Source organism: Maylandia zebra, linkage group LG16, assembly GCF_041146795.1.
Source record: "Maylandia zebra isolate NMK-2024a linkage group LG16, Mzebra_GT3a, whole genome shotgun sequence".
NCBI classification, from domain to species: domain Eukaryota; kingdom Metazoa; phylum Chordata; class Actinopteri; order Cichliformes; family Cichlidae; genus Maylandia; species Maylandia zebra.
Genome location: NC_135182.1, coordinates 17,640,504 through 17,652,871, shown reverse-complemented (window position 1 = coordinate 17,652,871; position 12,368 = coordinate 17,640,504). Strand labels below are relative to the sequence as shown.

General features: G+C 39.9%; 1 protein-coding gene across 5 annotated transcripts; it reads right to left on the bottom strand.

Moving 5' to 3' along the window:
* On the bottom strand, positions 1-8,185 carry LOC112433213 (uncharacterized). Of its 5 annotated transcripts, XM_076874964.1 has the most exons (7): positions 4,271-4,914; positions 3,760-3,855; positions 3,536-3,625; positions 3,160-3,246; positions 3,057-3,085; positions 2,855-2,899; positions 1-1,141 (listed from the first exon to the last, which is right to left on the bottom strand). In XM_076874964.1, exons 1-7 carry the CDS (start codon positions 4,329-4,331, stop codon positions 1,100-1,102), a joined length of 450 nt encoding a protein of 149 aa, XP_076731079.1. In that variant the 5' UTR covers positions 4,332-4,914; the 3' UTR covers positions 1-1,099. The 5 variants fall into 5 exon arrangements, with proteins under 5 accessions (XP_076731079.1, XP_076731076.1, XP_076731075.1 ...); XM_076874961.1 differs by lacking the exon at positions 4,271-4,914 and adding an exon at positions 8,097-8,185 and having other exon boundaries at positions 1-2,899; positions 3,760-3,852; XM_076874960.1 differs by having other exon boundaries at positions 1-2,899.
* Positions 8,186-12,368: the final 4,183 nt, after the last annotated feature.

The window sequence follows — 12,368 nt, the reverse complement described above, 5'->3', positions numbered from 1 at the left end:
TTGATTCAGATTCTATTTAATCATCATGAAAGACATGTTATAAAACTCATACTGGACTTTTGACACTGCACATATTTCACTTACACAAACTATAAAGGCATTAAAGGCATTTAACAACAGTCATATTATAAGAGAGGATTAAGACTTGAATACACATCTTCTATCAGATTAAAATAACAACAGCGTGTCAGCGAATCAGAAAAATGTATTAATCCCTAAAGAAATGATGTGGTTACACAATGATAATAACATCATAAATGTTGCTTTGGCTCATTGACCTCAGGTATTTGAATTTCTCCACCTATATTACCTCTACTCCCTGAAGCATCTCTGTTAAACCTGTCTCCCTCTCATTCACACAACTTCTCTCCAGAACACTCCTCCACCGCTACAGGCCGTCTTTCACCTGTTTCTTAATGTTGTCCACAAACATAATAGACCAGAGACTCCTGCCTGACCTCAACTGTCAACCTACCCATCATCATAAAAATGAGAACAAAATAAAGAGCATAGATTCCTTTCAGTACTTTGGATTTCTTTTCTTTTGACAGAGGAAAAATTCAAAATAAGATGAACAGTAAAAACAGGTAATAAATAATAAAAATAGAAGCTAAGGAAGATCTTCAGAACACAAATTTGAAACTCAAATACAACTCAAAACTCTATGACCATGGCACTGAATCCTGTGTGCTGTTCAATAGTCTAGCAATAGCAATAGTTTTAGCTGTATGTTTTCTATCCAGCCTTCTCTTAGAGCAACTGCTCATATCCATAGCAAAGAACTCCTGGTACCAATTATATTTTCATTTAAAAAAAGGAAAAATAAGTGTATTATAATGTAGCTGGGCACTGTCCCAAAAACTGGTGTTTCTTTAAATCTGTTGGACCCATAAACAATATTCAAGAATTGTCTTTCCATTAAATGCAAATTCTTTTTTTTCAACAGCTTGAACTATGTTATTTTAAAATTGACAGTAGAGCAGAAGTCACTGCATCATTTCATCATCAACACGAATCTGAAAAAAGCTGTCTGATATATAGATAAAATAATAACAAACAAACAAACATATCACTAAACAAAACACCTTATCTTGGTTTTCTAGGTGTTGCTGATGGTGACATAGGAAACTTCAGGATCCACCTAAACAATGAAGAGAAAAACATGCTGACTCCTCAGTAATATCCATCCATCCACTTATCCTTTTTAGTGTCGCGGGGGTGCTGGAGCCTATCCCAGCTGTCATAAGGCGAGAGGTGGGGTTCACCCTGGACAGGTCGCCAGTCTGTCGCAGGGCCAACACACAGAGACAGACAACCATTCGCGCTCACATTCACTCCTGCATTCACACCTATGGGCAATTTAGATTTTTCAATTGACCTATACCTTTAGAAGTGCTTGTATGAATGGGTGAATGAGGCATGTTGTTTAAATGGCCTGCATTTGTATAGCGCTTTTCTAGTCCCTAAGGACCCCAAAGCGCTTCACACTACATTCAGTCATTCACCCATTCACACACTGGCGATGGCAAGCTACATTGTAGCCACAGCTGCCCTGGGGCGCACTGACAGAGGCGAGGCTGCCGGACACTGGCGCCACCGGGCCCTCTGACCACCACCAGTAGGCAAACATGGGGTTAGTATCTTGCCCAAGGATATTTGGCATGCAGCCAGGAGGCAGCCTGGGATTGAACCACCGTCCTTCTGATTAGTGGCTGACCTGCTCTGCCACCTGAGCTACAGCCACCCCTACAGTGCCCCTACAGTAGTCAAAGCACTGGGAGAGTAGAAAATTGCTATATAAGAATCAGTCCATTTACCAATAAAAAAAAACACTGCAAAACACACAAAACAAAATAGAAATAAGAAAAATGGTAACAGACATAGGAAAAAAAACGTAAATAGGAAAAACGAAAACAGAAATAGGAAAAAACAGATTTCCAAAAGCAAAGGGAAGTGTTTCTGGGGAGACAATAACCCGACGGACCAGTTGCAGGGACGCAAAACATGCTAGGTGTGTTTTATCATGATTCATATAATACTGAGGATGGATTTTTAGGCTAATAGTTAGGCTAACACATATACCACTCATCTTTTCTTTCCTCACAAAACCGATAAATCCTCCACTTCTTTTAAGTGTCTCCCAGCGCAATTCTTAGCATATTTTGGTTCCTGCAACTGGTCCGTCGGGTTATTGTCTCCCCAGAAACACGTTGTGCTTTTGGAAATCTGTTTTTTCCTATATCCGTTGTCGTTTTTCCTCTTTTTGTTGTGTTTTGTGTGCTTTTGCAGCATTTTTCTTATTGCTGGTGTTTTCTTAAGTTGCAGTGGCCTCTCAGGGCCACCGTACAACTGAGTTCCTAGTCTCCACTATGGCCTAATCTCCTCATGTGTATTTAAAGCCCCAGTTTGCTTCTGTTCTTTGTTATGTTCTATGTTCCTTAGAGGCTAGTTTGTGACTTCCAGATTTTTAGTGTTGCCTGAATTATTTTGTGTTTTGCATTTTGGCCTGCTAAGGTCAGCAATAAAGCTGCTTTTTAAGTTTAACATGGATTTGAGTTCTGCACTTGGATCCTACTTTGCCAACAGCTATCCTTGAAAATATGTCTCACTGTAATGCAACATAAACAACTCTTCATTCATCACTTTAATTTCTCAGAAATGGTGTCTCAAGATATTGCATTTGTGTTTTGACCTCTTACTTCAGGTTTTACGATTCATGGTGTGGTCTACTGATTTTATTTTTGGCCTAACTTTCTTATCTTTTGGATGCTTTTTCAGTTAGTGTCATGCATTTACAATTTTTTAGAGAATAAGAAGAAGTGTTTTTAACTCTAGGTGTAGTGGGTGATCTCACCGAGTTCTGATTGGTTTGAGTCTCTGCAGGGTTTGAACTCAGTCCCTGAAAAACAGACAATAGTGCGGTTACATCTGGTGGAAAAGCATTTCTATGAAGGCAGTTTAGTTCTTGTTAACACTCCCTCAAAGATGAGCGGTTTATTTAATTGTCTTTTTAGTGGCAGATATAGGAATATTTAATTATATGTTTCAAAACTCACAGGATTTTCATTCTTCTGCATTTTGTTTCCTGGAAAGACAAAAACAGTCAACTCTAACATTCATAGAACAACTTACAAATGTTGTATCTGTAAATGTTCTCACCTTTCATTCTTTTCCTTATGATGAGACACACAGCTGTTATCAGCAGTGCGACCAAACCAATAGCTCCATTGATGTACCACGAAATAGCTGCGATAAAGCAGACAAAACAAATTTGAAACATTTTTGCATGTTAATGTTTGAAAAACGTTTCACACCATTTAACAGCCATGATACTCAAGTGAACAATGTTTCCTGCCAAAACCACACCATCATATCAAATGTTACATCTTATGTTTCCTATAGGATAGGTAAGTGATTTTCTGTCATCAAAATGTAAATAATATTCATTAGGAAAAAAGATGTAAACTAAAGTATGAACTCTCCTTAAAACTCTAAAAGAAAACGTGTTTTTCCTGCTTAATCATCATAATCTTACGTGATTTTGAAGGATTGCTGATTGTGTTTGGTTCTGATTTTGTGCTGCTTTCAGTTTTTCTCGCTGGTTCCTTTGTTGTGTTTGCTTCAGCTGAATAAATGACAAAACCAAACCAAAAAGTGTGTCATTATTTCACAAGTTGTTAATGAAAAAAAGATCTTAAAAATGTAAAATCTATCAAACTAATATTTGAGGTCATCTTAAACAGTTGATCGTGAGCTCACCTGTTTCCTCACCTGAGGGCTGAGGGCTGAAGGTAAATGGCTGCACTCTTCCTGTGTCTGTATCAGTCACCTCACACTTCACTGTGTTGTATCCTGCTCAGTAAATAGGGTAATACTTTATAACAGAGAGAGAACATTTCACCTCAATAATCAATCTGTCTGGTTTAGTTGTGGCCTTTTCATCGATCTGTCGAAGGTTGATCAGCTGTGCTGTTAGTTTCTTGAAATAAAAAAACATTTAGTACCATCACAGTTATTCTGGTCATCACATTTAGACGAGGCTGAATGACGTCATCAACAATCTTCATTGAAGAAAACCAATAAAAAAACATTAGAATACAGCACTTTTTACAATAAGAGTGAAAATCAATTTAGAAACAACTTTATAAACATGCTTCCCTGAAACAGCAGATCATGCTCAGCTGTCTTATTCATGTTATTGGTAAGTGATTGTAATAATATTGATACGATTATTATTTCACTGCTATAAAAATGTTTCCTCTATCCTTACCTACAATCTGAATCATCAGCATCAGACATAAAAACATTTGAATCCATCTGAATTCATCCATTCTGCTTCTCTGTCTCACTTCGTTCTTGTTCTCAGTCTCAACTGTCACAGTCTCTGAACTGATGACCCTTCAGGACGGTTTGTACTTCCTGTCATTTGTCATGTTTCACCACAAATTTAGCAATTTTTAGTCGTCTCTCATTTATGTTGATGATAATGTTACACAGCTGGAGTAAATCAGCTTTTCTGAAACATTTTTTCTAAAGGAAATTTATATGAAGACTTGGCAGGTTCATATTTTTGTCATTCTCACAGTTGATTTGTGACATTGATGTGTTTGACATTGAAAAAAAAATAATGAATAAAGAAGTCGAATGTGAGATATTTTTTGGAATAATGCAGCTCCCCTTTTTTAAATATTTTAAATCAGAAGGTGCATGACAGTTAATGTGTCAGACTCAATGAATTGATGAATTGATTTTACAACTGCAGGTACAGGAAATATAGCAGATAATGCTATTGGAGTGAAACCCAACAGTTCCTCACCGTTAATCTTAAGTAATTTCCCCCTGATGAGGTCGAGAGGAAGTGTGTTCGTTACAATGTGGTGTGCTCATTTTACTGTTTTTTTAAGAATCTGCTGTTACAAGTGAAAATATAAAAAAATTAAGGGAAGGTAAGGCCCCCAAATGTTTTGGGTTCGTAGCGACACTCTTGGTTTCTGACAGAAAACGGTAAGTGGTGAGAATAGAGGCTGTGGTTCAGGGGTTATCAGCAGTAGCATTTAACAATAATCTGTGAAATTGGTAAATAAGTATGCTCATTAATATGTTATATATAATATATTAATATGCTCATCAATATGTTCTAGTGTTTAAAACCCTAGAGTTCAGCAAATTAAATTCAACAAATATATCACGAACACCTTATTTGTGATAACCAGTGTTTCAGTCACAGGCCTGTCGGTATTATTCAAGTTACACAGTGGATTTTTTTCTTTTGGCTAAATACAAAATAAGAACAGTAAAAACAGGACACCCAAAATCAAAATCCAGCTTGACGCAAGGAAGATAAGATTAGTTAGGGAAACTATCACAGCAAAGGCAGTAAACTAAAAAGGGCAAAGGGAAGACAAGACACAAATTGGGAGGCAGAAACCGGTGAAGGTAAATACACCCAGCTCAAGGCAATCACGGCAGAGTTGGCAAAGGTGTTAGTAAAGCTACCAAGAAATGAAAGAAAACTAACCAAAATAAAATAGGAAATGAAAAAAGACAAATAAATCTAGAGACCAGACAAACACCTAATGAGCCAGGCATTCATTTAGAGCAAAACTAGTTGTGGGCAGATAACAAATGAATAGAAAAACATTTTATCTCCAGATGACATTATTGTAAGCAATAAGAAGGAAGAAACTGATACAGATTTAATGGTATTTAACGGTCAATAAACTCATGCTACAAAACCCATAACGGTCATTTAGAAATCTAAAACAAACAAAAGCCGAGCGCTACCCCCAACTCGCTAATTGAATAAACAAGGGAAAAAAATGATAGAAAATAATAAGGCAGTTCTCTCTTTCTGCTTCAGTGCTTAGTTAAAAGTCAAAGTATCAACACACTAAATACAAAACTTGGCAGTTCTCTGAAATCACACACCCAGATCTGTCATAGATGGTTTGGAGGCCAAGGACGGGCCTGCTGCTGCTGTCAGCTACTGCTGGGGAGACTGCTGGAGAGGATTTTTAAAACAGCCACTTGATGATGGAACCAATCAGCAGCTGCCAGCAAAATCCAGCCACTGTGATTCAAAAGATGGCCAGAGCCGTAACAATAGGATTAAATCTATTAAACTAGATAAGATTATACTGATAATACAACAGCAGTTTTTTTCTGCTGAGCTGATGTTGTGGATCAGTGGTATCTGACAGAAACACCAGAGCCTCCAGTGCTTTCATACTTTATTGAAACATCATCTTTATCATAATGTACCTGTGAAAAACAAGCAAAAAACCCAAAACCAAATGTATCAGATTGTGAGACAAATAAATTGGCATTGTGTTTATTATTACCTGTGGTTTCAGTTATATTCTTTCCATTAGTTCTTAGTTTTCTTTTCTTTTGTGTTTTTGAGTGTTAGGTTGAAATTGTTAAATGTTACCATTATTCTACTGCCAAGGTCTCCCCTTCCATCCATCCATCCATCCGTTCGCTTCCACTTATCCTTCTTAGGGTCGCGGGGGGTGCTGGAGCCTCTCCCAGCTGTCATAGGGCGAGAGGCGGGGTACACCCTGGACAGGTCGCCAGTCTGTCGCAGGGCCAACACACAAAGACATCATTCGTGCTCACATTCACACCTATGGGCACTTTGGATTAATCAATTAACCTATCCCCACAAGCTGACAGAGGCGAGGCTGCCGGACACTGGCGCCACCGGGCCCTCTGACCACCACCAGTAGGCAACAGGTGAAGTGTCTTGCCCAAGGACACAACGACCGAGACTGTCGGAGCCGGGGCTCAAACCGGCAACCTTCCGATTACAAGACAAACTGCCAACTCTTGAGCCACGATCGCCCCAAAATTATAAACACAACAAAAGCTATTTTGCCCAAACACCTGAAATACATCTAATTAATATTTTAGCTATTTTTAGTTGTTTTAAACAGCTGATCGTGAGCTCACCTGTTTCCTCATCTGAGGTCTGACAGCTAAAGGTAAACAGCTGCACACTTCCTGTGTTAGCATCAGTCACGTCACACTTCATTTTCTCATATCTTGATGGATAGATATAGTGAGACTTCCAACGGGTCACAGTAGTGGAGCAGTCAGTCTGTGAGGTCAGTATTTCTTTGTCATCTTTGTTCATATCTTGACGTTTAATCAGCCAATTCACGGTGTGATGACACTGTCCATATGTCACCACAGAGCAGTTTACAGTTTTTCTCAGTTGCTTTGGTGCATTTCTCACAACAGAATTGATCTCTGCACCACTACTAAGGCTCTTCTCAAAACAATTGGTGCAAACTGCAAAACATGGTGGATAACTCGCAAAAGTGAGTCACCTCATCAAAAAGAAAAGTCAGTTGCTCAAAATAAGTAGTCAATGCTTCAAAAGCAAGTCCCTTAATCAAAACAGATAATATATTCATCAAAAGCAAGTACTTATATCAAAGTGTCAGGGCTGTCACAATTACAAGTCATTACACCAGCACCTTTGGTCACAAAATCAAATGGTTAGAACAGGTTCTCATTGTGACGGATTTCTTTGTAGGTGCTTCCCAATGACTAATAATAAAAAGATTAACCTGAGACAGATGAACCAGAGCGTTTAGAGTTTGTATTTCTCCTAATTTGTACTGTAGGCATGAATAAAGACCAACTTCCTCAAATGTGAGCTTCTTAATAACCAGAGAACAGTTCGCTGTAACACTCAGTCTGTCTGATTTGACTTTGTCTGTCCAAGTGTGATCAGCTCTACTGTTGTTTTGTGTCTTGAAACAAATGTCCACTCAGTACTGTCACAGTTATTCTGCTCATCTATCACATTTAGACAAGGCAGAGTGACGTCATCTCCAACTTTCATAAAAATGGATATTTCAGTTTCAGATACTGTTGAGAAGATTGATGAGAAATATGAAAGATAAATTAGAATGCAGCAGTTTTACAATCAGAGCGAAGATTTTAGACTCGGGTCTGTAAACATGTCCCATATTTCCCTAAAACAACAGTACATGCTCAGCTTTCTTATTTACTGTAAAGTTTATTGACCATAGTAATACTGATAATATTTAGTTTTGTTGCTAATAAAATGTTTCCTGTATCCTTACCTGGAATCAGAATCATCAGCATCAGAGATAAAAACATTTGAATCCATCTGAATTCATCCATCGTGCTTCTCTGCCTCACGTCTTTCTTGTTGTCGATCTCAACTGTCACAGTCTCTGAACTGATGACTCTTTTTACTTCCTGTCATTAGTCAGATCTCACTTCCTCACTGCAACTTTAGTCATTTGTAGTTCTTTCTTCTTGTTGGTATTGAGTATGTGAGCTTTCTCTGAAATTGATGAATACATTTAAATATTAAACAAAGATGACACAAATGAACACAAAATGCAATTCCTAAATGAAGTTGTTTATTATTAAGAGGGGAAAAACCTATATGGCCCTGTGTTAGACCAAGTTAAATGTGCGACAGTGTCAAAGTGCTATAGACAAGGGTGCAGGGATCAGGTCTCCAGGGAATCTGCAGGGAAAAGCAGGGGGAACACACTCACTCTCCTTCTGTCTCTCTTGGCGTCTCACCAGTCTCTCACTCCTCTCTCGTACCAGAATTTCTGTAAGGAACAAGGGCAGGTCCAGGGTGTCTGTACACAGGGAAACGACGTGTTAGCACAAGATTCAAAATCCAAGAGAACTAGATTACTAGTGTCCTAGCCAGGACTTCACTAACATGAGTCAAGCAACAATACAGCAAAGAGCAGTCTAACTTCTTCCCGTAAGTAGAGGCCGGTTAATGAGACGCAGGTGTTCACCATCTCCCAGGTATGTAGGCCAAAGGCGGGAGCCCACAATGGCCTCCGCCCAGGCGATAGAGGGAGAGAAAAGGAGAGAAAAACAATACCAAAGCCCACTTGTAGCAGAATATTTCTCAGGCAGACGGTGACACTATAGTTTTTAAACATAACAAAAATCAGACGACGACTGGTTTGATTTAACTCACGGTTGAATTATGAGGTACAGTAAGCCTGAAAAGACAGGAGTGCTTCAGCTCGCTGTGTCGTTGTCAAAGAATGACAAAGAAAGAATCTAGTTGTCGTCCTGCAGAGGCAGCCCTCTCCGCCCATCCCAACCTTGCAGAAAAAGCTGGCAAATCTTGCGCCATCTAGGCCCTCCTCTGTTTTTAGCCAGCGCTCGTCTAGAACTCTGAGTAACTCATTGCAAAGACTGCAAATTTTTTCACATTTTGCCCTGTATGACAACTCTATAAATAAATAAAAATGCATTCACAGAATTGCTCAGTGTCAGCACCAAACCACCCACCACCCAATGAAATTCCCAGCCAGCAGGGTAAGATTTGTGCAAATTATAAACCTTTATTTTCCTGATCCCTGCCCTGCCTTCAGTCCCCTGTCGTGCTTCAGATGATCAACAGGAAGTGTTCAGTTTGCTGTCAGCCTTACGTTGGTGTCTGAGGAAAGAGCGGTGACAACTGGAGGTTCAGATGGGTTGCACAGATTCACACGAGACCCACTACAATCTGGTAAACAGGTATTGCAGTCAGGCACCACTGAACAGCAGGGTAATGTGTGCAGGCATAAGATGCCAGAACAACAAGGATTTCTATCTTTTGTGCCAGGCTTAGAATCAGTCATTTAGAGACGCTGCTATGTTGAATTTAACCCAGTTAACCCCCAGATGTGGTGAGGCAAAGACACGATACTAACTCTGGGCTGTTAACGTGTGATCTTAATTTGATATTCGTAGTGAAGAATGTATTCAGTACAATGTTTTACAAGACATTTATTCATCTGTGCTTGTATTCAAGTTTACAGCAAATCATCTGAGAAATGCCTTTGAACTGGTGCCTGTTTCTGGGCTTTTCTTTTGTCACAAACTGCTCACAAAGAAGGACGAATGCTTTAGGAAACAAAAGCTTTGGAATGTATTCTGCAAGTACAGGTCAAACGTAATAGCCTCATTGTTTTATAGCAATGCTGAATTAACTTATGTCACTGCAGGACAGTGCAGCCAGTGGGGCTGATTGTTATAGTCACTGTGCACGACAAGAAAGCATTTGACATGGTGAACTGCTGCCACGGTTTTAGAGAGACGTCTGTTTGTTATTAGAAGTAGTTGTTCTGTTTAATTTGGGGTTTTTCTCCTTTGCTTCTTCGTAGAAGACGACCAATCTGCACATCGAGAAGCTGTCCTGTCTTCAGCTAGGAGTCCTTCTCCAGCTGCTGCACATGCTAACAGGCAAAACATCAGGGAGTAATACAAGCTTTTAATGCTTATGTGAACCACAGGCGTGCTTATAATGTATCAACCTGCAGTGAGACTGTAAAAGCAAAATCTTTCTTGATTTAATTTTCATTGCACAAATAATAACAGATTCAGGAATGTATTCAAGGAAGAGACTGGCAAAGAAAGAGTGGGATAGTCAGGGAGCTGAAGGAAGGAGTACTAAAAGGCTAGGTGCACAGCAAAGAGAGCGGTGTCACTGGCACAGGAAAAGGCTTGTAGTGAGTTGTATGTGAGGCTGGACACTAAGGAGAAAATGATTTTTAATGAATGGCAAGGCACATAAATTGTGCTGGAAGAGAGTAACCAAGTATAGAGATGGAAATGTGCTAATGTGAAGAAAGTGTGTTGAGAAGGGAGAAGGAGTACTTTGGACGAAAATTGAATTAGAGAAGGAAGTGAGGCAACTCTGAAGAGGATGGAGACGGGAGGCATAGAGAGGGTAGGAGTGAAGGCTATGATAAGGTGCGAAGAGAGTAACTGTGGTGCTGCATAAGAAAGTCCTGAGGGGCAGAGAAGTATGTGATGGGTTGAGATTACATCAGAGAGAGGCTCTGAGCCCCTTCTTGTTTGCACTGGTGATGGAGAGGCTGACAGATGAGATCAGGCAAGAGTCTCCGTGGATGATGTTTTCAGACAACCACAGAAAGGATTTGTGGATGTAGTGAAGGTGGACATGCAGGGGGTTGGTGTGACTGAGGAGGATGCTAGAAATAGAGAGATGGAGGCGGATGATCCACTGTAGCGACCTCTAAAGGGAGCAGCCGAAAGAAGAAGAAGCACAAATAATTCTAATCATGCTTTTCTTTTATTCTCAGTACTAAGCTATGTAAAGGAAGTCAAGGTTGTTTCCTCCTACAATCACTTTGGTCATGCTGTTCTTACAAGTGTGGAGGTGCCAGATGGTTTAGACTTGTTTAGATTGGTGCTCTGTCTCCCTTTATCCAAACTAAAACTTTGATGAGGTTTTTTTATCTTCACTAAACACTTTTTTGCTTTGTGTTTATTATTGTGCTACTGCAAGTATTTCATATATTAGTCAGTTGATTGTTACTGTAGGGCAGCTCTAGGACAATCCCTGATGTGATGTAGCTTGCTTTTATCCAGCAGATACGACATCTCATGAGGAGGTTCGAACCCTGTACCCTGACCCTCCTGCTGACGCACAAAGTCTGGACATCCAGCAGCAGGCCCTTCTACGTGAACAACAGCACAACAGTTTCTATTTCTTTTAATATTGGAAGTCAGTTATTCATTAATGAATACAAATGGTGACTGAAGTTATTTAGACAGGACATTAAACAATAAACTTCCAATAAATTATGAACAATGTGTGACTGAATGTGTTCAGTGAAAGACTTTGAAAATATCGCAGCATAAAACCAGTGTAAAAGTACTCAGACTACTTTTGGGGGTATTTATTTGATGATGCAACCAGAAAATGTGCAGGTTGTGAGTTTAACATTTTCAACACTGGAGAAGAAGTACATGTACACAGACTAGCTAATGACAAACATTTTTTTTTAAATTAACCTTTATTTAAACAGGTTGTTCATTTTTCTGAGCTTATCTGGTGTCCAGTTTCGGTGGCAGTAGCATAAGCAGAGAAGACCCAGACCTTACTCTCCCGAGCCAGCTCCTCCATTATTTGGGGGACACTGAGGCATTCTCTGCTGAGTGCTGTGATCTCCCCAACATGTCCTGGGTGTGTCCTGTCTGTCCTGGTGGGACATGCCTGGAACATCTCACCCAGGAGGCATTCAAGAGGCACCCTTGTCAGATGCCTGAACCTCCTCAACTGGCTCGTTTAGATGTAGAGGAGTAGCAGTTAACTCGGAATGAGACAGACAGCACCTACTGCTGGGGTGGGCCTACAGGAGGGAGAGCTCATGTCGTCTCTTCAGGACACATCACTGGACCCCAAGAAGCTCTCCCCGGAGCTCCCTTTGGCTGCTGGGGTCGGCATACGTTCAACTTTAAAATCACTCTTGGTTCTTGGCTAGCTTTGTGTTAGCATCCTTTGTGTACTGATGCTTGCAAGAAGCTAAAGTTGCTTTGGCAGAATTTTCTTTCTCATA